At 40.4% G+C, this 25,841-nt stretch overlaps 1 protein-coding gene across 8 annotated transcripts in view; it reads right to left on the reverse strand.

The window, feature by feature from the left end:
- The window catches only part of ROBO1 (roundabout guidance receptor 1), a 687,918-nt gene that overhangs the window by 285,912 nt on the left and 376,165 nt on the right, over positions 1-25,841 (reverse strand). The window contains exon 1 of one of the 8 annotated variants that reach the window (XM_071433708.1): positions 8,996-9,172. The exons of the other annotated variants lie outside the window; for them this stretch is intronic. Within the exon in view, the coding sequence (XP_071289809.1) occupies positions 8,996-9,050 (55 nt within the window). The 5' untranslated portion in view covers positions 9,051-9,172. Of the gene's footprint in view, positions 1-8,995; positions 9,173-25,841 lie in introns of those variants that run through there. 8 annotated transcript variants of the gene reach the window in all.

The raw sequence follows: 25,841 nt of genomic DNA on the forward strand, positions 1-25,841 counted from the left end.
GGCCTCCTGCCAATCATTTTTACAACTAGCACAGCACAAGTTTCATTCCACAGTTACATCAGACCTTTGTGCTCACCCTGTTCATTACAAACATCCTCTCTCCAGCATTCTGCTGCTACAGCACCATAGTCCCAAACTCCAATCTTTCCTGTGCCAACTCCTGCTCTGAGAAGAAAAAAGTAAGAGTTTGCTACTATCCCTACTTACCTTGTTTCCTCACACTACTTTTATTTTTTTTCTCCCTTTATCGCCTCCTACTATTGAACACTTTGATTATGAAGTATCTGTCAGCTGCAGTACCTTGGGCCTTCCACATATTCCAAACCCAGAAAGCTGCACTGACAGAATTGTTTTGCGAGTGGGAGGTGAGGGGAGAAGCATTCAGAATTTTCAATTCCCAGAGTTCTGAACCTGCCTGGCATCCAAGAGATCTCCTAGCACAAAGCTACACCAGGTGCCAAGTTTCATACCAGGTCCCAAGAGGTTTTGATAAAAGACAAAGCATGGTGACATTGCTGAGCACTTGATCCAAAACTGGTATTTTAGAGCCTTCTATTACACTGTCAACACAAATACAGATCCACCTGTGGATTTGGGGGCTGCTATCCTCATCTTGGGCTTACATGCTTGGGCCTATTTGGCCAACAGGAGATGTCTGGGTTGAAAAGTCTGCTTTTGACCAGTGTTAGTAAAGTGCACTACAAAAGCGGTGAGCTGAGAAGTTCCTAAAAGAATACATACTCAAATACATTTTTGACTGGCTTCTCACCCTTCACATAGCTAGTGAGGCCCATGCAAATTTAAAGATATTCGGCTTATTTCAGTTAATTGGCTCTTAAGTTGATGTTGACTACAATCTCAATTTTCAGGCCAGCTAAGAACCCACAATGATCCACAAACATTTGCAACTGGAGATAAAGTCAAACACTTCAGGCAATTTCATTTAAACACTAGAATCGAGATTTTCCACAGGCACTGCTGATTTTAAGTGGCTCCAAATTTAGATTGTAGGGTCCCAACTTCAACATATCACAAGGCCCTGGATTCCAAAAATCTGAGGTCTAGTGTCTACTTAAAAAATCCAGCCACTCTTTCAAGCATGTCCTCCTGCTCCTGGTTACCGTCAAACACCATTTAATTCTCCTTTCACCTGCTTCCAGAATGAAGCGGAGCCAATGCACATCTCTAGGCCTACACTAAATCCTTGGCCATGTATTAAAACCTAATTTCTAAGATAAAAACTGTTAATGTCTGTTATGCTACTGTAGAAGTAAATAGTAAAGCTAAAGTCTTCTACACTTGAATTTATAACCATGAACTGCTATATGTGCCTAATCTTCAACATAAAGGCATTTGAGCAATTAGATAAGAGGCAATATAACTAACCAACAATCTAAAATAAATACCTTGCCTGAGGACATGCAAATTTCAGAAGGCACAAAAATGCCAGCCAAGCAAGTTTTAATGCAATGCTAGCATGAAACAGTTTAACAGTTCTAAAGAAATCACAGTTCTGATTTATGTACAAGACAGCCAAGGCAGCAGAAGACAAAGAGTACAGAACTGAACAACATGAAGAGTACACAGACTTTACAGTTCTCTCAGGTGGCTGTCATGGATGACTCCAGCCTGCACAGGTTAAACCTTGATGCTTGCCCTACCCTGCACATCTGAAGACATGGGCTGTTCCAACACTGAGCTTATTCCACTGCTAACTCACTATGCAAGATGAAGAAAATAAAATATCAAGTTTAAGATTTTAAATCCAGAGCTCAGCACAGGCTTGTCAGATTTACAGACCTCTAATCTACAGTCAGGGGTGTTCATATTATTTTAATCATTCACAATATTAGTATTAGACTTAAGGTAATGCAATACCATATTGAGCAAATATTTCCCAACAGAAAAGGGCAGCTTGAATAATTTTGCATATCTGACTATTCATTTCTTCAAAGAAAGAGTATGTATTTTAAGATGGCAGCAGTCCAGAAAATATGCTTGTTTTCTATTAAGAATATTCTTACCACTTCAATAATAATAATGTATTCAACTACCCATTTTGGTCTAAGCTAAATTTATAGGAAGTCGTACTAAAATTAAATGTTCTAATTATTTAATTTCCAGTTATTTACTTACATGTAAATAAATAGAAACATTTAACATAGTACAAAAAGCCCTATGCCTCTCTAGAGGAGTAAAGACAGAAAAAAATGACTTAAATAGGAGTAGTACCTTGTGGAATTTACCTCTACCACCAGTGAGCAAACCCCTAGAGTTCTCTCCTGTCATTTAGATATGAAATCCAGATTTTTTTTATGGAATTTCTTTGAATGCTAAGGAAGAAATCTTCAGCTACACATTTACTATTATGTGAAAGTATATATGCTAATACAAGCAGTCTATACATGTCAGCCTTCTGAATGAGAAGATAAATACCTAAGTTGCCTTTACTTAAAAATGGTTTTATGCACCAGCCATATGGAGTTTACACACATATAAAAAAATCCCTTAAGAGAAAAATGTGTAAAAATGAGGTAGGAGATGACATTAGGCTACTGCTTTTACCAAAACCCATGTACTGAACATTGAGATCTGAAGTGCATGCCCAAGTTGCATCATGAGGACCTCCACCCCTCCAACAGCACATCTGTTCACCAAAACTTTGATGGAAAAACGCTCGAGTTCTGTGTAGGTCTTTGGGTACTGGTGCTGAAAGAAACTATGAGTAAACTTGAGGACTTGAAATGCAGCTTCCACTAAGACTCCAAATTGCTTTATAAACTCGTAAAACAAACAGATTTGTTATTTAAATCCACAAGTACATTTTCTGCCTATTAACAGTAGATCCTCCTTTCTAATTTTCCAAGTTTCTGCTCCCAGAAAACACAATTAACATTATTTACCACTAAAATACAATGCAAAATGTTTTCTATTCCCCTTCTGAGCATGGCTTGCCTCCTTTTGGTAAGGCCACCTTAAGGTTATACCACTCCATAAAGCATTCTGTCCTCAGCAAAGGTGAAACGACTTGGCTGCTCATGGGTGTGAGCAGAGCACTCTGCACCTTCCCCTTGGCTGCAGCTGCTCAGATGGCAAGCAGGCTCTAATTAAAAAGACGGGCCTGACGCCACTCACAAATCTCATTACTGTCAATTTATCAATTTTGTTTTAATCAGTCATACACAGACACACATGAGTCTTAGTCAGAAATTTTCCTAAGCTTCAGAACAAGAGAGGCATGGAAAATAACTGCAGGTCTGAGAATAGTTCTCAGTATTTGACAGTATTTAACGTCATTGATTGTTCATATACTCCTTCACTTTCTCATTAAAAAAGTTTCCTCACTTTGTTTTCAAAAGATAGGAAAGGAAATAGAATATATTTTCCCTGAGCCCCTATTCATTGTTTTATTTAAGTGTTGGGCATGTCCCCTATTATTTACACCTGAAATGGACAATCTCACATAAACAAACATCTCATCCTGTGTGCTGTTGTTTTAACACCAACTATATTCACACACATTCCTGGTTTGAAAAGTCCACCATCATGACGTTCCAGAGCCATATTTCATCATTTTTGTGGATAAATCTGGGTAAATCCAGCATTTTTTTCCTAAAGAGCAGTGAACTAACAAAGAAATTCTGGCATCCAGAATAAAATTCATATATTGAAATTCTTATTTCAATAAATCTGTATCATCACCTTCAGGGTAAGGTAACTCACAGTACCGGCTTTTGTTAATAATCAGTATACCAAAAGATTTAGCTCCTTAAAAATGAGAACTCGAGACCAACAACAGAATAACATAACTCTGCACACCTGACTGAAAACTCAAGTCATTATGAGCTTCCCAGGTGTTACAAGTTTTCTCTGTTGAGATTTTCCTTAGTACCAAGTCTCAGCTGTGAGAGTCCAACACAGCTGGTTGCATCTATGTCAGCATTACAAAATATTTGTGCTCATAAAATATTTTTTTTCTTCACATGAAATGTCCTTCTACTCACAACAATTTAGTGCTGATGCTAAGGCTGACACAGTAAGCCAAGAGACAGCACTGTATGACTGAAATATATGTGTATAGAATAAATGCACATCTTTCTCCTAAAGAAGATATAAACTAGTAAACTATCTCCCCTTAAAAGCATCTCTAGCTTCCAAGATACTTAACAATATTTTTTTGTTGCTCTACTCTCACCTTTTGGTCAACCTGCTCATCACTAACAGAAAAATACTCTTAGTTCTCTATTTACACAATTTATTGGACTTAAAATACACCTTGGTTGCTACTTCAGTTACCTCATTATTTACCTTACAATTTTATGAAGAGGCACTCAGGTGAAAAGCTAAGGAAGGTTATCACCACCAAATGAGATTATATAACAGAGCACACAAATAAAATGTGTCAAGATCTCAGCAAATTAAATTCTTAAGTGCCATTTTGTTTGCTTGGAAAGAGCAAGGTCACAAAATAACCTCAAAACACTAACAAAAACCAACAACAAAATGACTCATTCCAAACTATCCAAATACACAAAACCTATAACAAATCCAGAACAATAACTTAAACATTGGCAATGGGAATCTTCCCTATGAAAGGCCAATTTTTGAAGGCAAGCACCAGGACGGACACCAAGCCAAGTGACCGTTATGCACAAAGCACATTTAACAGCAACAGAAATACCACACTGACAACTGCAGCAAGTGACCAGACTGGCTAGACCCAGCAAATCATCATTATATTCATTAGGGAAAGCTATCCCATAATGAGACATAATATTACAGCTGCTTAGGATTGTGAAATAAAACTCTTCCAGTTACTTAGGAAAATTATGTGCCAACCAAAACCAATGTTATTTGAAAATGAGGGAACAGGTTCCCAGATATTTTAAGTACAACCATAGATTTTCCTGTCTTGAATTTCTAAATTATTTCTCTTTCCACCTTCTAATGAAAACTAAATTGGTCCTTGACCATCATTTCCAAAGCATTTTATGTTCAAGCATTGCTTGGCAAAGGTATTTGATGTCTAGTATTAACATGATAACACTGCTACCTAAGTGTCACTAGTTTCTGATAATATTTTTAATGGCCCATCTATTTTTGTAAATGCAATCAAAACCTTTATCATGTACCCTCAGGAGTATTCTTCACATAAATTCATATTTTCCAATAAGATCTTATGGACCGTACATATGATTCCCCCAAAATTCAGTACCCTGAACATTACAGATGATCCCTGCTAATGAAGTTACTCTGTAACTTCAACAGAAAAAAACATCTGACAAACAACAGTGACTGCAGTGAGCAAAAATCAGCTTGAGTGTTCCTCTGGTTTAAACTGAGATAATTGACAGGTAACAGGAAAAAAAAAAAGTGTCTCTCTCTAGCTGAAAAATAACAAAATTCACACTTATGCAATTTGAAAAGAAACAAAAAGTCTTCTGCTCTCCACAGATACTATCAGTACTCATAAGTGGCTTTGTATCAAATACCTGGATACTTGGAGAGTATTTCATCACAATTATCAATTTTACAGCATGTGGTTATTTCTTTGCTAGCTTTAGGTCTTCAAACACAATACAAGTGGGGCAGCTTCTTCATGTTTAAGCTGCTGGCTCAATCTTTCTTAAATATTATTCCAGTAAAATTACTTAGAACAGCACACAATGCATTAGGGATAGGCGAAAAAAATGCACATTTTTAAAGTTTTCTTGGGTGATTTATTTGCTTTTACAGATTAGGCATTTAATACTTCCATAATCCTTTGAATTAATGTGTATTTTTTTTTTTAAATCTCTCCTAATTTATTACTATCAGACAGAGAACACATAAAAGGAGTACAACCATTTCCAGAAATGCTCTAGCACTCCATGAGGGAGCTTTTAAGTACAAACTTCTGAAACAAACAAACAAAATGGATCAAGGAAGTGGCTGATTTATTTACTCCAATAGGTAGCTTAGCCAGCTGGAAAGGACTTTGGGGACACTCCATGGGCACCCTTAAACTATTAACCATCAGAAGATAACTCTCCCATGAAGGAATACAAGAGACAATTTTGCCCTCCACTGGCTAGAACTATCACTGAATAACACTCCTGCCTTGCTGTGTCAGTGCTGCCTGTTCCACACAGCATGGAAAAACCTCTGGAGCAAAGGCACCAATCCCATTTCAAGTGCAGTAATTAGTAAGGGATAACATGGGCAGGAAAGGGGGAAAAGGGTGGGTGCTGAGCAGATGGGAATCAGCAATGCAATGAAATAACTCGTCAAAATATAAAGATTTCAACGGAGGGAAACAGAAAAAAAATCACACAGTAACATATTTAGCCTTGAGAATTGCTAGAGCAGTGAACACCCATGTGGAAAAGCAGAACCTTGACACTCATTCCCAGCAGAAATGTTCTGCATGTTGCCCTTCAGATAAATGAAAGCTTTTCTTTTCCAAACATACTCATTTGATGCTGCTGCTTCCTGGGGAGCAGAGAGATGAAAAATCCGTGGAATCTGAAGCAAAGGCTGCCTCAGAATGAAGGAGAAAGGGCATAAAGTAGGTGAATACTCAAGAAAACAAGGATACCAGAGAACTATCCCTTAAAGCAATTCTTATTCTGTATGCAAAGAAGCATTGAAATTACACTGGGAGAATAAGGGAGGAAAGCAGCTATATTCCAATTTTCAACACTATTCAAATTTAAATGTATTCAACATTTATTAACCACAGGCTTACATGAAAGAAGGTACTTCACAGGATCCCACAGAGACAACACCAAGGTAAAAATTAGGGGTTTTAAATTTTAAGTGGTTTACCAATTACTGTTTTAACAAACATTAACCCTCTTACTTTTCCTATTATAATTTTTTTTTCTCTTTCCCATCCCCCAATCATTTCCCACCTCTCAGCAGAAGTTTCTAACATCCCATTTAGAGTGTGGCCACACAAACCATTGATTCAGTAGTGGGTGTAAGTGAGGGAAGTGAGACCCTTCAGTGGAAGAGGGAGGAAAGGATCAATCAACTTGCAAGATCAGCTGTCAGCAGAACTCAAAGGATTTCAGTGTGGAAACTGCTGTAGATGACTCCTGTCCTTCCTTCTGCACTGCAGCCATCTGCCCTCAAACTTCATCCTGCCAAAGGTTTCTGGCATCTCCATTGTTCCAGACACAAGACTAAGCATTTGACCACACTCTAGTTGAGGGGGAAAGAAATTCCTCCTGGTGAAGGAGCTGAAACAGCGTTATTATCTGGTGCTCGTGTCTTATCTTTGTTACTGAGTTTGCTTACATGACAAAATTAAAAGCCTTCATAAAAAAACATGGCTTTTTTCCTTTTTTTTTTCCCCTCTCCAACTCAGCTGGAATCAACATTATTAGAGAGCATCCCCACCCTGGGGGAAAAAAAAAATTACAAAAAAACATTCCATGCAACTTTAGTGAGCATTTATACAATTAAGAGATGAGAGGATTAAAAGATAAATTAATAAAACTGTTTCTTAACTTGGGAGTTTAAAACATCCCAATACATGATCAAGTTACAGAGTACACTATCCATGAAGTCAACTTTTCTTCATAGGTGGAGATGATTGCCATGAAAGATGCAGAAAGAGCAATTGGGTGTAAAGGCGCTTCCCCATTCCATCTGTTTCTTCCATCTTCCATTTGTTTATTTCCATGTATTGCCAAGGAGGCAATACAGAGAAAAATCAAATTAAAGATGGCATGACTGACATGGTCAAAAGTGAACAGAGCAAGAGCTACTCAGGGATGCAAAGTGTGCCATATCCAAAGCCGCAAGGAACAAACTAATACCTAAGAGCAAAACTTCAGTAGTTAAATTCATGATATAATCTAGAAACAGACATAACTTACTACATTTAGTGACATAATTAAGACTTAGAGCTTCAGGCAGTGAACTTAAGCCTTTCAAAAACTTCATTCATTCATTCATTCTCATGCTACCATAACTTTAACGACTCAAAGGGTTCCTCTGCAAACTTACAGGAATCAATTAAGGTAGAGAAGTCAGCACCCAAATCAACCTTCACTATGGCACAAGCATTCACTGCGTTCCCTTAGCGTGTGACAAAAGGCGTTCCTAAGAACGAGAAGCAACACTGCGGGGAGACAACCCCGTCCTCCGGAGGGAGACAAGGTCCTTGTGCAGAGATAAACCCGAAAAGCCCCCAAGCGCAGCGCGCCCCGGCAGAGCCGCACCCGCTCCGAGCCCCGCTCCGCTCTCACGGGGCGCACGGAGCCAAACCCGCCCTCCACAATGCCCTCTCAGATCTGCAACCTACAGGCACGATAAGATGCCCCAACACGCATAAGCCCCGCGCAAACTGTGCCTAATGAGCATTAATCCCCCCTATCTCCTCGGCCATCTCCCCCACTCCCCCTGAGCACGCCGCCGCTCCACTTCACACACACGTGCGTAAACTTTATTCACAAAACCCATCCCCACAAGCCCTCCCTTGCCTCCCTCACCGCCGTGGTGCCCCCACACCCTCGGTGGCGGCTGCGCGGGGTTAACCCGGCCCGGGGCTGGGAGGGGGGGATGCGCCAGGGACCGCCCGGGCCAGGGTGCGCGGTACCCGCGGGCAGCCGCACCGAGCGGCACCGCAGCCGCCTCCCGGAGGGTCCCAGCCCGCCGGAGCTCAACACCAGCCGGGGTTACAGCAATGGACCCTCGGGAGCCGCCGGCGGTGGGAGCCCCGGCACCAGGGCAGGACTCGGCGCCGCGCATCCCCCCCGGGCGCCGCTCCCGGCCCCGGGCAGCCCCCACGGCCCCGGGCAGCCCCCACGGCCCCGGGCAGCTCCCGGGGCAAACGCGGGCCGGGCGCCCGCAGGGTGGAAGCCGAGCTTCGTTCCGAGCAAAGGAGGGGGCCGGGAGCTGCGGAGGGGCCAAACTGGGGGAGCGAAGGAGGGAAGGAGGAGAGCGGCTGCGGGAGCGCTGCCACCGCCGCGGCCGCGTATGTGACCCCCCTGCGTGAGGTGGTTACCTGAGGTGACACATATGAATCCAAAGAGGTAAAAGTGAGCAAACTCCGCGATCATTGTCCTCGGGTGGCGCCTGCAAGCAGTCTCATGCCAGAAGAGCGGGGGGAGAAAAGAAGAGCCCCCAGTTGTAATTCCACAGAAGCTTAAGGCAAGCGAGGTTCCCTAATCCCGCCGGACTCCGGGGCGAGCGAGCCCCCTCCGGGCACGGCGCTGTCAGGTCCGCGGGGCTCCAGCCGCACGCCAACTCCGGCCGGCCTCCCCTCTCCTGGCCCGGGCTTTCCTCAGCAGCGCCTTGACACTTCCCAGGACTATCCAAAGCGATAGGAGACAACAAAAGATCCTCGAGTTCCCGCAGCGGAGGTTCGCCGCCTCCCAAACACAAGTTGCTGCCCTGGCCCCAGACTCCGGGACGAGCCGGTAACGGAGCGCGGCCGGGACGGGCAGGACCGGCCACCGCCGCCCTCCGTGAGGGTGAGGGGCGGGCAGGGAGCTCCGCGAAGTGTCCCCGCCGAGTCACTGCGCGCCCGGCGAGCGGCGGGCAGAGCGCGGCGGCGGAGCGGCGGCAGCGCCCGCTCCCATGGCGGGGGGAGGAGGCGGGCGCGTCGGGGGCCGCGGCGGAGCCCGGCCGCGGTCAGGCGGGGCGGCGGGCAGGGGAGCCCCGGCGGCTGCCCCGAGCCCAGCCCAGCATCGCCGCCGCCCCCGCCCCTGCACGCGGGAATCCCACGCTGGCCCCCGCCCCAGCGCCGGAGGAGGGCACAAGAGGGGCGATGGAAGGAAAGAAGAAAGAAAAGGCAGGGAGAGAGAAGAGGGCGAGCAAAACTTCCCCGGGCCAACGCCCCCGAGCCACCCACCCCAACCGCCCGCCCTCGGTGCGGCGGCTGCGGGAGGAGGAGAGGGAGGAGGAGCGGCTCCTCGCCTTGCCCCGCCGCCGGGGCAGGGGTGCACGAGTCAGGCGGGGCCGCGCCTGAACTTTCTGCTGTCACGTCGAGCCGCTCGCCTCCGCCGCGGGTTTCCCCTTCCCCCTCCCGGCCGCCTCCGCCTCCTGCCCGCGCTGCTGCTGCTGCTGCTGCAGGTCTGGTGCCGCCTCGGGACACCTTAAAGGAGCCGCACCTACACGGCCCCCGCACGCCCCGGGCGGCGCTGCCCGGCCCGGCGCTCCCTCCCCGCCCGCCCCGCCCTGCGCAGAGCCGGCGCCGCCTCCCGCCCCTTCCCCCACGAAGGTAACGCGCGGGGCGGCTCCCGGAGCCCACCGTGCCCCGGGCACGGCACGGACACAAGCACAGGGAAGGGATGGGGGTAGCCCCGGGGGCGCAGAAGTTCAGATTCCCCTCGCCCACCCCCGCTGAAAACAAGCAAAGACACAAAACCCCCGCGCGGGTCTCCACCGGCATTCCCGAGACTGCGCTTCGCCGGGTGGTTCTCAACGCCAAGGCCTGGCCGTGCTCCAAATCTCTAGGAGAAGCATCCTCAAATCGCCACTCCTGCGGCTGAGTGCACGGACAAATACTACAAGAGCAACTCTGCATGGCCATGTCACACCATGAGGTGTAGTGGTGGGGAAAGGAGGGGAACACTGCAGGGAAGAAAGGGAAGGTGGACCGGGAAGAAGTTACACTACCACCTCACAGAAAAGCTCCAGCTCAATCTATTCCTAGATTTGATTCATTGAGGATTGAATGAGGCAGAAGAAGAAATTTCAATTCCAAGCAGCATATTGAATATATTAATCCCATTGCAAGCAAGTCTGCAGTGGGATAATCAAACTATATAGAAAGACTCTTGATGTACTTCCTGTCACAGGATTTATACAGACCCCACACTGTTATCAGCCAAACAGGTTTGGGTGCTGGCAGCCACCACCATCAGTCAAACCACAAGGAATGTCACTGAATTTGCCCCATGTTGCGTCCCTCAGGGCAAACTGACCAAAAGTCCAACAACAAAAAGGTCCTGTTCATTGCACTGAGTCTGTTTCACTTTTATAAGTATGAGATACATAAAGACAGATTTTCAATCCTGAAAATCAAAACTGGTTTACATCGGGAAAGGATTCCTGGTTATATGTATACAGTGTATCTGTACCAGCGGCAACCAAACCAGCAAGATTTTCTCCTAAAACTGATGAGAATTGATGGACATCCAAAAGTTAGAAAAACAATCTAGTGTTTTACACCAATTAATTTTCACAGAGAAAAATGGATTGGTGTCCTACTTCAAACACATTTAGAAAGCAGTCATAACTGTGGAATCAGTAGCAGTGAATAACTTTGAATATGAGCAGATTTCTTCAAGCTGTACCTAGCCAACCATTTCTCTTCCTGTTGTGGCCTCATGCATCATCCTGCACTTCATGAAAGAAAAATGCATTAGCACCTCCCCAGTTAAAACCACACAGCAGAAACAGTGAAGAGCCCTGAGATAAGCCTTGAATCCTAGTGAGAAGTTTGAGATTTCAATAAATTAGATTTGGGGTTGTTCTTTTGTAATTGATTAAATAAACAGGAGTCACATGCAGGGCTGAAAATGGGCCTCAAGAGTACATTTATTTCACCTCTGTTCCCAGATAGGGTCAAATATAAGTAAGACCCTAACTAGCAGGTATTTTGTAACCCCTCTTCTATCCATTTCTCATGACTGGAATTTCTTACGATATTTAGTTAACCTGTCCCAGTTACTGTATAGTCAGATTCCTTTTTTTTTAAGGCTAGACTAAATACTCTTCTGGAAGAAAACACACCACTATCACCACCAATTACATTTTGAAGACTTTTTTTTTTTATTCCTTCTGTAGTATCAATACTTGGCAGACTCACATTTTATTGTACCAAATTTTGTACATATTTTAAGTGATTTCATCTCTTTAAAAAGCAAATATAACAGTTACCAGTAGGCCACTCTAAAGGGAATAAATAGGTTCACTCATTCTATGAATGTACCTTCACACATCTATTTTATGTGTGTGCATGTATTTATTTACTTCTAAAGTGTCATTCTTAGGTATTCCTCTGTCTATATGGGATATAATCTATTTCCTCTAATTTTTAATTATAAAACATAATTTTAATGCATTTCTTTGGCATATGTATTATCCAGCAACGTAAATTAGCCCATTTACTTTGTAACTGACAAGAAACATACAGAATGTGTACAGAAGGTAAATAAAGCATTTTCCTAATTCCCAGAGAGTTTTCTCAACCCAAGATGAATCTGTTTCCTGTTCATTAGTGCAATAGTAGGTTTCTAGATTCACTCACACTTTTGCTTAGGTAATTTAAAAAAAAATAAAAGGGCCAGTAAAATTTTATGTCATGTCAAAATCTTGTTGTTTGCTTGTTTGCAGTCTTGCTGGCTGCTAATTTGAAATTCACATGCAGAGAAATTCTCCATACAGCCGTGGATTAAATCTCTGAAGCTTGAATGACCTTACCATGTGATCATGAGATGAGCCTACGTAAAACAGTTTAAAGCTTTTGTGTCACGGTTACCCCATCTTTAATGAGCCTCTAAGACTGTTTCAATCACTATAAAGAATTTTTTATCCTTTGAGAAGAACAGAGTCATTCTACTGTAGGTACCTATAGTGAAAGTACAGTAGAGCTTCAAAGGCTTGTTCAATTTGTACTGTCTCAGATACTTCATAACATAATGTTTAGCTGTCAGTGCTTTCTTACTTCAGAAAAATTGCTAGGAGTGAATGTATACTGCTCTAATTATCTTTCTTAAAATTCATTTAGATTGTAATAATATATAACAGCTGCTCGGCTGAGTGAATCTCTTCAAATTGTAAGCCTACAGAATTTCATCAGAATGTCTTGTAAGTAATTGACATCATCTTTAATTCTGCAGATGTTCTTACAAAATGTGTGCTATTAAAGCACCCTTATTGTCCTTGATACTGAGACATACAGACATCCGTGTGAGGCACACACGTATATGTGTGTCTGTCAGAAAATGTTTCTAGGAAAAGAAACATGGCTTTAACCTCTTCAGATGTGGGGAGCAGTACATCGATGACTATTATAAAGCAGATGCACTTGCTGTGTTTATTCTGTAATATTTTAAGACTTACACAAACATGTAATTTCTGGGAGAACAGAACTACTTCGAAACACAAAATTACACACGCTGCCTGAGTTTGAGTGAGGCACAGGACTTGCATGAAACCTCCAACAAAAAAGGTTCTCCAGAACTGATAGTTGTGATTCAGCAGATGGCACTCTTCCCTCAAAGTGACTAAAATCAGTTCTGCCTTTGATACAAGAGATGATGTGCTTTGAGAGATTATTCAGAAGAGCTTGAACTTCTGTAAGCACTGCAGATCCCAGGCACTTCTCTCCAAGGGCAGAGACACGCACACGACATCTTGGATGCGCTGTGGGGGCAAACAGGGTGCCTCTCCACAAACCTCTTTGAACTTCAGAGGTCTCTCCCCCTTCCTGATCTCCAAACTACGGTGTAGCCTCCCGGTTATCAGCGGGGCTGGCTGCCAGGAATCCCTCTGTGCGTGCACTGCGCGGTCACACGCGCTCGTGTCTGCAGAGGCTCACCCAGTTTATCGTCCCGAGGCTGGCAGCCAGGATTACTGAATCGCTGCCTTTATTCTGCAGGCTGCAGCTCAGCTCCCATTGACATCATAGGGATTATATAGATACAAGCAAGTTTCAAAAAGTCTTTCTTCCAGGCTCTTTAGGACACCCTGGAAGCGATGTGTTGCATTATTTAGTGAACTGCCTTAAAAAAAAACTATTATAAAGATTTTTTTCTAAGTGTAAGTTGAAATTAAGTGGAAAAATACGAGGAATTATATATACGGGAATTATATATACATCTCTCTTTGTGTATTTGTCTCTAAGTATATTATGGGCCTCAACCATGGCAGGAATCCTAGCTGAAGTCAATAAACAGACCTGATAGCAGAACAGTACATTATTTCAGTGGTATTTTCATTAGGAAAAAAAAAAAGGATTTTTCTACATTAGGTCTAATCAAGCACTGAAATGTTACAAGAAGGAGCACTGTAAAGGACAGCTGAGTATGAAAAGTGCATGAATAGCAAAAGCTTGAAAACCTACAGTTGCCATATAATTAATTAGGATACTTATTATGAACAAACAAGAAATGTTATTATTTCCATGCCCATATAAGTAAATTTCTGTCTCTTTCTTGACCTGTCTGGTTACTGTTTAAACATGCTGTTCAAAGACATTGTTTTCTTGTGTTTGATTGCTCGACCTTACCATGATTTTCCTTTTATTTACATTAATTTTGTGATGTAATCCTTATTTTCTTTGATGTTACTCCTAATTACACTACTAGTGAATTCAGACTTCCAGTGTCTTTCACTACATACAACATTTAGAATAGCACTCGAGTCATTGCAGAGCAAGGAATAATAGCAATAAAATATAATATTTTAAAATATAATATTTTATTTGCTATGATGAATTCAAAGACAGAGACCCTAAGGAAGCTCAAGCCTCATTATGCTAGGTGTGTAAAAATGCCATGATAAAAGATGCTTTCTTCAAAGGATTTATGAAGCATCACTATCAACATAAAGAACTTAAAGAAAAAAATCACCACTGGCATAAACATGCAAAATCCCATTGAATTTTATCCTTTAATATTCCTTTGTATTAGGGGTGAATGGGTCTTTTCATTTCTGTTCAAAGATGCTATAGCACATCCCCACTGGAAAAAAAAAATCACTGAAGCTATATTCCTTCTGCTGCCCCAGTAGAAAATGCTAAAGGCATATTTGCTATTCAGTCTACTCAGCAGACTAGCTCAAATGCTTTAAAAATTGTTATAATTTTAGGAAATATTGCCTAGAACTCCTGCTTTGTGGTTTTCTTCATGTTAGTGACAAAATGCTAATCTGCTTAATATGTAATTTATATACAAACAACACAGTATTTATTACAAAACCGGTGTTATCTCTGATATTGCCAAACAAAGAGAGACCTGTCCCTGAAATCTCAGTATTTGCTTTAAATGTTTAACAAATGAGCCATTCAGTGCTCACTATCTCCTTGCCTCAATACGAGGAGTATGAGGGTGTCACCTAGTGGATTGTTCCGGCTGCCTGGAGGAGAGCTCACAAGCCAAATCACCCAAATGGCATTGAATGAACTAACAAAATGAAAGAGAAAGGCTTCTTTTTTTTTCTTTATTTAATTACTCCGGGAATTGTGAGAGCTTCAACAGAGCATTATTATTCTGTAATATCTGCCTTTGGGTTCCCATTCATGCCACAGAATCTGTTGGCACTGAAAAGGGCTGTAAGAATGATGCATCCAAAATTTTGAAGAGAAAATTGCCTATGTTCCTGGATCAGAGGAAAGGTTTAATATTACCAGAGACAACCATTTTAAATGAGTTGCACAAAACTTTTGTTTGAGATTACAAATAATAAATGGAAGAAAGTTCCTGTCCATTTCATCAATTATATTTTTAGAGAAGGAGCTATTCCATGGTTTTTAGCAGGCCATCAAAAAAAGGGGGGTTTGCATGTTATAATTTGAGATTGCTGTATGCATTTATAATTCATGAATAGTTAAGGTTAACCTTAGCAATCTGGAGATGAAAAGGATTACATAAACTATCCTTCTTATTTCTTTGATTGAATTACTGCACATGTTTAAAGCAGACGCCACTTAAGAAGTGAATACCTGCAGTGAATTAACTCAGTCAAATGCAAAGCAGATACCCAGCCAGCTCACCCAGTACCATTGCAATTGCATGTTGAAATTTAAAATAACCAGCATACAATTTATAATTGCATGATGAAAGCCTATCTGATCCCATATATTTAACCTCTTTTAATTAAAAAAATGCTTACTATAGTTTTAATATTGCATTCTGCCCTTGAGTGGAGGAAGGGAAGAAAGCAAGGATGGAACTACAGATGATAAAGACATCCTATTTTCGTGCCTAGAGCATGCATTTGAATTACACCCCCTGAAATTCTTCACTGTGTGCTGTGTGACCAGCATGGGAAGAGGAGCAAGTCTTTGCCCCATGGTGGTATGATTATTTTTTTGTGTCAGGAGTACATCCTACCCATCAGCAGACACAGTACGCTATTGGAAGCAGCAGCAAAAATCTTGCATTAGCAGTACCCTTTGCTGGCCTTGCTGCTGGTGCCCTGCCATAATATGTCTGTTTTAATGAGCAAGGGGATCTGCCTTCCTCTGTGTAGGAGGGCCTGCACATCCTTAGCCTTTTCTGCATATACAAAATACACACAGTCAATCTAAAATTTTTTGAAAAAATACCCCTGGTGAAAAGGTATGAAGGCCCCAGAAATCCTTATCCATATTAAAAGCTCTCAGCATCACTCTTCAAGAGAATTGTGAAAGTGTATATTACTTAATTTAATTAGAAAAAGAAAATGTATAAAGGCATTTCAGTTGTTTGACTAAAAACTACCTCTACTTTTTGAGGTAGGAAATGAAGAAAAGGAAAAAAAGGTTAATTAAATTCCTCACCCTCAAAACAGAGGACAGAGTTCTGTTGATCAGAAGCATCTTATTCTGCTAGATATTAAATGTTTTCTGGCCCTTAGAAGCATTTCTCCACTCTTTGGGACACAGAAGTATTTGGGGATTTCCTTTTTTCATGTATTTTGTCTTGTCAACACTGTTGGTCTAGATCCTAGTGGATTCTGCTGTGAAGTGCCCAGGTGATGCACATTGAGGAGTTCAGTAGGAGACACTGCAAAGTACTAAACCTGCAGGGCAAGTAAGGATTACTGCTGAGGGAGGGAATACTGTCAATGAGCCTTGTATATCCATTCATACAGCAAGCTATTTCATTTTCAAACAGTTCCTTCCATCAGCAGTACCAGGCTTCCATACCTCATCCATCTCCTTCTGCACAGAAGGTCAGACTGCCTTCAGAATAGGGGGAAAAAAGGAAAACAAGCTAGAGGGAAGGCCTTGGGCCCCAGCTAAATATTTCATTAAAAAGAAAACTGGTCTTGCATGTGTTCTCTTTAAAACCTCCCAAAGGACAAATCTGTCAGGGAACGTCTCCATAGTTGGGAGCATCCAGTAACACAACTATTCCTCCCACTCTCCGAGACGGCCTGACACAAGCCAGCTCCAGTGCAGAAGCTGAGTAAATATTCTCTGCTGGTGCCAAGGCTGAGCTAACACAGGTTGTGTCTCAACAGGCCTTATTAGCTCAGGCTCATTACTGTAATAACCGGGCTCCGTGGCAGCAGGAGCTGCAGGAGCTGCTCCTGGCGCTGCAGACATGCCGTCAGCGCGCTCCTCCTCTTCTTCCCGGAGATTCGCTCATTGCTTTGCGAGCCGGCAGCTGCTCCTCTCAAAAAGCTCTCCTGGCATACGAGACCATTTCAAAAATTGTGGGGTAGTGGAAGGTTGTGAAGTGCTGGCAGGGCAGGGGATCACGCCTGCTGCACTGTAATGGCTTTTTTCCCAAGTACAAAGCACGACCTTAGGCAAAGATCACGCAGGTACACAACTTCCACTTTCCTCTTCTGTCACCTCTTAACAGAGAAAATTACACACTGAGCACCTTAAAAATGCAGCAATATGCTTTCAAATAAAAAGTTGAAAATTCTCCCATTTCTTTTATATAAATGAACAAGTTCTGCACCATCCTAGTTGTTACTCAGTAAACACAATTTAGCTTTTACCCTCAGCTGCACTGCTGGACAAACAGCCTACTGTTTAGCTGGAGTGCACAGTCAGAGCTTCATGGGCTCACAAAACCCACTTCAAAGAACACAACAAGAACAGAAAAATTGCTTTTTAAATCTTACTGCCGTACGGGCACAGGACCAGCATGGCAGTTCAGATAGCAGTATCAGACTAAATAAATATTAAGACTGAAGAAAGTCTCAGGCAAAGTTCCTACAGACCACAATAGGAGAGGATACTATCTGGGATCTGCACCTTCCACATATGATCCCTGTAGCTGTAGTTCTTAGGTGAGTAAGAGAGCAGCAGTGAGACACAAACATTATGTGTCAAAACCATAATTTGAAATTTACACCTACGCACAAAGATGAAGAAAATTATTCCAAATAATTTTGCATTATTTATTTATTAAATTATTTCAGGTTTTATTTCAACTGACATTTTGAGGTGTTGCTTCATAATGATGGGGCTGAGAAACCGTCTGTTTTTGTGTGTTCGAAAGAGATAGTCTCACATGGAGGTAATAACCTTAGGCCAGGGGAGATTTCATTGGCACTCAGAGGGTTTTTAATATTGAAATTTTGCATATTGCCATGGAAAGTTTCTACAAACCAAGAGGGAACTCTTTTTAAGTGGTAGAATAAGCTATTCGCCTGAGTAGAAGTTGGAGAGATTTTATTCAAGCATATTCAGTTGGTTCTCATTATGAACAACTTTATATTTAATTGTAAAATTTTATATTTGCCTCCCAACTTTTAAGAAAATATACACACTTACTTTTTGACACGTATTTTGGTATGCAATATTACTTGTGCTGCAAGATTTGCATTTTGATTTATTGAAGAAAACGAGGCTTAAAACCCTGACTTATTATAATGGGGAAATCCTCACAATCAACTCAATGTGATGATAAATACATGTCTTTCAGTAAAGTACTTATCTAACCTCCAATGTACTTTGTTCTTATCTGGATGGATTCCAAAATATACAGTTTCACGTGAATTATGCTGTAATGCCCTCTGCTGGTACTGAGCTAGTAAAAGCACTCTAAGTTTCCTTTGTAGTTCACCTGAAAAGGTACAAAAATGGCATGAAGACCTTGGGTTCAAACCATCATAAAGTTCTACCAGTACCCTAGGCTGATTACAGACTCTAATAAGGCATTTTTAAAATAAAACTGGCCAACTTGATCTTAAAAAATACCAAATTTGACATAAGCTTTTTACAAAGTTGCCAAGACCCTCAAGGTTTCTCAAGAAAGAATATTTGCTAAATTCTCAAAGTCCTGTGAAAAATTCCATAGCTAAAGGAATAAACTATTAAAGATCGTCAAATGAAATTTATTTAATTTCAAGCACTTGATACTGCATTAGGAAGTCAAGACTGAAAATCTTACAAAAAATCTTACAAAATCTAGTGATAATGTTTGATTTCAGAATTTCAAAGCCTTTGGCTTATATTGTACCAGTCAAACACAGGCCAATATTCATAGGCTGAAGCCACTCTTCAAGTAAGAAACTGAATATATGTACTAGAACTTACATTGTAACTTTGGTTGATATTTTAAATGTCTTAAAAATAAAAAAAAGGGGATGACAACTCAGACAGTTAAGTACAGCTGTACCAAAGGATCCTGCTTCAATACTTTTATGGCATGAATATGTGGAAAAAAGGAAATACTGAAAAATCAACTAAAGTTTTTCCCTGCTCGACTTATTACTGCCTGACAGAAGGCTTAGTGAGAAGCTACCCATTCCCAAGGAGTTAATTAGTACCTTCTGTGAATAAATACCAATCACACCAACATCTTATATGCAGCAAGATTAAACAAGTAATGTTTTTTAAAGTTCCGTATCCTTTGAAGTATGCTTGGTTAAAATTGCATTAATTAGATAGCATAATGCTAAAAATAAGGTTAGGGTATTCTTGTTTTTGTCTTTCTTTTCTCTCTGAACACAGAGTAAAAATTATAAACCTGGCCCAAATTTGGCATCATGGAAACATGAATGAGATTTTCAAAAGTGCTTTGCAGAGGGGGATGTTCAACTGCCACTGAAAGAACTCCCCTTGGTATTTTTGAAAATCCTACCCTTAACCCTTTATTAAGAATCCCTTGAAAGAGATTTTTGCTTGAAGCCATAAATCTGCCCATCACATATGCAGGGAGAATCAGCAATTAACAGGAGACATGAAGGATTTTCTTGATTACAGTTTGGACAAGCATTTCTCTGGAGAGCTGCTGCTTTTGTTCAAAATCAGCCTGTCTCCTCCATGTTTGAGCAGGCTGTATGCTTCACCATCAGAACCCAGAGAATTTTAGTGCCACAGAAACACAGCCTTGAATGGCCAAAAATGTGTATGTTATAGATCAGGCAAAATCTTAGTGTTGTTTCACATCATTTCTGATGGCAAAAGCTGGCATCTGAAATGATGCTCTGCTTTTGTGGGACACAATGGCATTGCACACAAATGATGACTACATTCAATGTGGTAATAAACACATTAAAGGCAAACATTTGCTCTCAAGACTATTGTGTAGATTTAGCCTAATCCTGAGAGGATTTCAGGTTCTTGGATCTGCCATGTCCTAAGCTGGCAGTAGCTTGAGGTGACAACCCACTGCCTGAGAGCAGGCGTGGGAGGCATGCCTGCCACTTTCCAGATATGTGGGAAAAGCTGGAGTCCATCTGTTTTCTTCCCCAACATTTTTAATGATTTGCCATGTCTCTGATTAAATATGTTATTTAAGCTGAAGAGAAGAGACAAGTTTTAAACAGCATAATGCAGTTCTCTCTTTGAAATCTGCTTTACCACCATAAAGATTGCAGTGACTTTTACTTCATCTGTTTGGGTTTATGTTTGAAACTTCACTTACTAACTACAGGAAACAGTTACATCAGTGATCAGATTTCCTATCAATGAAATAATGTGATGCCTAGCTAGCCTGTGAGAAATCTGCTTTGTTGCTACTCTGGAAGATATTGCCCAATGTAGTCTAGAAAAGTAACATTTATGAATTTTCTCTTATCACTACTGGTAACTCTAGTCCCAATTATATGTAATCATTTCCTACTTAATAAGTTTGAATTGTGTGCAGTGGTTAAAACAAGACATGCTAAAGAAAAGCCTATTCTTTTACTACCCACTGGATTCAGGAGAAACTATTCATTTGGCACTGAATTTTCACTTAAATGGCAGAGAGACTGAAGTCCACTGTGAAAAACCCCTGTTACAGAGAGGGGAGGACATATTTTTAGAATCTTGCTACACAAACATAGATTGGTGCAGAATTTTAACAATATAAATAAACTTGCTCCTCAAATGCTCCCATGCTCATCATGACAAAACATAGGTCTAGCTCTGAATAACAATAAAACAAATCTGTCTTGGAGTGAACCTTGCTGTTCCAGGAATGGCAGCTATTCCCATGGCACAGCGATATTCCCTGTTTCTCAGAAACAAAAAACACACTAGCAGCAACGGGCAGAGGGGAGGACAGGAAGTCCTTGACTCCTCTATTTCTAAGCAGGTGACAACCCCATAAGTCTGACTGAGATTCCATGGCCATAAACTGGAGCCAGAAAACCCATAGGATCCAAAATCCTTATGTTCTGTCCGCTCATCCTTGCCATCTGAAACACTGTCCAATATTAACACAACAATTCTACCCCATGTGGCCTGAGGTCATGAGTTGTGGGGTAATGTCAAAGTCTTATTTCTGTCATATCCTGGAAAACCAGGACCAATGTATTTGTACCCACAGGGAAAAAAAAAAAAAGAAATAAAAACATATAAATATATTTTGGGGCACATTTATGCCTACCTGTTAACAAGTTTAGTAAGACATGAAATAGATCTCTATTTTGAAATCAAGCAGCAGGTTCTGGAAGTGATACTTACAAACAGATTATTAGTACAAACAGCCTCTAATAACACAGTACTGAAGAGTCAAGGGAATAAATGGAATTTTCATTTCTTGATCCCTGCAAATTAAGATAAGGTGCTTTTCTGGAAGCCTTAAGCAAATACCAGTGTGTCTTATGGATCCCAGCAGAGGGGTTAAATGGGTGAAATTTAAATGCCTTTTATCACAATTAATCAAGTGATCCTTTTTTTTTTTATCATAGATGTCACAAGTTGAATGATACTAGACAATATATTATTTATGAGATGAACATAAGTATTTTAAAAATTATATATTACAAGTGATTTAAAAGGTTTTATTTATATCTGTAAGTATAACCACGCCACAGCTTGCAAGTGATTCTTTTGTAGTCTATTGACAAAAATGAACATAGATCCAAAACATGATAGCCCATACCTACAAAATGGGGATGAATTATTCCTTTGTCACCCCTTCAGTTTGTCGTTTACAGACTACAATACAAGCTGATTATATTGATGCTCCTAATTATGAAAGTTAGGGGAATTTTCATATCTTTCACTGAAGTAATGTCTTCGGTTGATTAGAAGTAAGATTGGAAAACAAATCTTTTAATGAAATATGCAACACAGAGTTCTACTAAATACAATCACACATTGCTCAGCAAAGCTGCCAATAAAGTGAAACAAATACAACTCCTCAAATATTTCAATGAAATGAGTAATTAACAGTTTGCTAGTATGGAGCTTCATGGAGTATAAAGAATAAATCTCATAAAATAAAGGCAAGATACTAACAAGCCAACTTCATGCAGAATTCCAACTCCTGAAAGGTCTGAAGCCTCAGGCACTTAGAATTTACTGTTCTCATTCACAGAAATGATTTGCAGACCTGAATGAATATTTTAGAGTTTTTTCTTGGAGTCAAATGATCCATCTGTTTACTAAAACAATTCACCACAAAGCCAAAGGGGTCATTTCAGGGTAAAACCTCCATCTCAGCAAAGGGTAAACCAAACAGGGTGTCAAGTTGAACTATTTGAAGTATAAAGTAACATGAGATAACATTTGATGATGGTCAGATTGTATGATCTTTCTGCTCCAGCATTTTTAAGACTGAGATACAAAGAATTATTTTCTTGGAAGGTATTAAATTAACAGAGATTTCTATTTCTATGGCATTATCCCAGTTTTCCACTGCTGAGCAGTGTTGATAATGAACATTATTTGTAAAAATGAATATATTCTCCAGCTTACAGGCACACCACCACACAAGGGAGTGTTTTCAGCAGGCTATGAATGTGTAAGTTGAATCAAGGCAAGAGGCGTAAGCCACACAACTTTTTCATCTTATTCCATGAGAGAAGATGAATGGAAGAATGAGAATGAGAGATACGATTTATTTTGAATTGTTAATTTGCAGTAAAATTGCCATGTTTTATGTGGGACTTGGTGGCAAGGGAAAACCAATAAAATAAATACAGTAGGAATATGTTTGTCTGAACTGAAACGATACCATATCTCCTAATTTTAGCATTGCCAAAGATTTCAGTGGTGTTAGATATACAATACATCTTCTACTATAAAAGGGTGAACTCCCTATTACTGGCTATATTCTCAAAATCAGGACCAATTTTTGCTTCCTAAAATAGAAAAGATAATAGAGTACTTGCCATAATTCTTCAAATACAATCATCATTACCAAGAATTACCAGAATCTATAGAAAATGAAATCTGTTCTCAGTGACCTGATTCCCTCCAGTTGTGGTGCTTCTTTCTACTAATCCTTGCTTTGGAAACAGGCAGGTGTAAACACTGTATTAGATCTCAGTGTTCTGGGTTGGAAGAGACCCACAAGGATCACCAAGTCCAACTCTTCCATGAATAGCCCATATAGAGATCAAACCCACAACAGTGCAGAGTCTAGTGGAGGAAAATAAATTAAGCACAAAAACCTGCATTGAGAGTATTCTGTATAATCTTCCAACTTAAAACCTTATCTGATGGGTAGAAGTACAGCTCTGGGTCCTCATCAGAGTTTATTGATGCATTTGCATCATCACACACAGTACAGCTCCTTGCACCCCAGGGACTGTTCTGGTTAACCCAGATTTCCTTTACATGAACATAAATATCAGTCATCACCTCCATCAAAAATTTCTAGGATAATTTGTTTTACCCATATACTTTTCAAAAGTTGTTTTTTTTTTTTTTTCCCTAAAGCCACAGTGGAAATTTGTAGACGTTTTTGATTTTGGTTTGATTTTTTTCCTATTTTTTGGTGGGTTTTTGTTTGGGTTGTTTTTTGTTTGGTTTTTTTTTTTTGGGGGGGGGGTGGTTTGGTGGTTGGTTTTTTTTTGTTCTTTTTTTTTTCATTAAAGGATTCCATGTACCTTGTTTGGAGCAGTGTTTCAAATCAAAGGTCAGTTTTCTATAAGCAAGTTCTGTGCTGGTCCCATTTGCAGCCAACACGAGAAACAGGCTCACTCCAGAGGCTCTCTAATGGATGATCTTAGCATTTGTTTTAGAGCTGGTGAATCATCTTCTGCAAGTGCCTCTTTCTGCCAGATTGGTTTAGACTTTTCACACACCTAAAGTTAGGCAAGATAAGTCCAATCTTTACATGTAATACTTGAGTGCAGAACTTTCCTTTGTTTGGAAAAGGTTTTCACAAAAGGTGGCTTCAATATCTTATTTTAGATTTATTTAACACAGCACTTTGAGTTAGCAGTCTTTGCTACAAACTCTTGAAGAAGCAGTGAAACTCTTTAACTGAGAGTGCTGAACTTGAGCTGTTTGGCCGAATCATGGATTATCTGATTGGATCATCTGAAACAAGCAGCTCAGCTTCCTTGATTATTTTCCCTGAATATTCTACAACCATTGTTTTCCCTGAATATTCTACAACAGTTGTTTGTGTTAATTAATTAACACAATTAATTAGAAACTGAAGTAGCTAAAGAAAGGGGTGGACTAATTAACCTGCAGTTTCCTATAACACCATAACAATTCTCCTACTATTATGCAAAAGACAATTTCTTTTCCTAGCCAGAAATTTTGCAGTACAAGAGGAAATTGCTCAAGTCACAGCAAAGGACCTCTATTGAGTCTATTGAGAAGGAAATGAAGACAGAAGGAAAGGAAGAAGGAAAGAAGGAAAAAAAGAGAGAAAGAAAGAGAGAAAGAAAGAGAGAGAAAGTGAGAAAGAGAAAGAAAGAAAAAGAAAGAAAGAAAGAAAAGAAAGAAAGAAAGAAAGAAAGAAAGAAAGAAAGAAAGAAAGAAAGAAAGAAAGAAAGAAAGAAAGAAAGAAAGAAAGAAAGAAAGAAAGAAAGAAAGAAAGAAAGAAAGAAAGAAAGAAAGAAAGAAAGTTAATTATTTAGTTGTGTCTCCTGGCTATGAAACCACTAGAGTTTCCTGTGTTTTGCCGTGTTCTGTACAGTACATATGAAGTGTGATGACAATGATGGTGGTAAGGAGTTGATTCTTGCTTTAATCTGTTTTCAAATCTCTCTTGAGTTTTAACACCCAGACAAGTGTTTAATCCTTATGTCTTGCCTTCAAAGCCACAGATAGATTCCTACAAAGGTCTTTAGATAAACAGTAAAAGCGTTGAATGTTGTGAAAACATACATGTTTCTTCTTTCAGATCCACTCCTTTGTATATTTCTTTTTATTAGTTTTGAGATTATTAGACACAGTGGCTAGAGATAAAATACTGATATTACATAGATTTAATCTCATAAGAATACAGATGCCATCTTTAAAATGATTTAAACCATACAGGTGCTTTATATTAATCAAGTTTTTTTTGCTTTGAGTATAACTGTGTCAATTGAGGTGCTTATCTGTTCATGTTCTATTCAAATAAATTACTGCTAATCATGTTTGAGGGCATGTTTAAGAGGTTTTAGACTGGTAATAGATATCACACCTTTTCAAAACTATCATAAATATTATACTGTAACAGCCAGAGTGCATCTGGATAACATGAATTTAATTGAATTGATTCATAACCATTGCCACCTACTGTGCTGCAGTAACCAACCCTAAAAGAATGTTGTTATTAGACTGTGCAGAGTACACTTGAACTACACAGTAAATATTTTTGAGGTGGGTACCACAGCCTCACCCATTTGACAACCGCTTTATATTCCCATATTACAGTTTTTAAGTATTTATTGCAAGATTGTGACCTGTGCTATATATTCAAACTTGTTGTGGGAGTAGGCTGTTAGCAGGAGAAGCAAAAGAACCAAATATATGATTTTAATTTCTCATTGGGAAACACAGTTTTAAA

The sequence above is a fragment of the Agelaius tricolor genome, unplaced genomic scaffold (genome assembly GCF_023055355.1).
Source record: "Agelaius tricolor isolate 1412-34295 unplaced genomic scaffold, bAgeTri1.0.p SCAF_9, whole genome shotgun sequence".
In the NCBI taxonomy this organism is placed as follows: Eukaryota; Metazoa; Chordata; class Aves; order Passeriformes; family Icteridae; genus Agelaius; species Agelaius tricolor.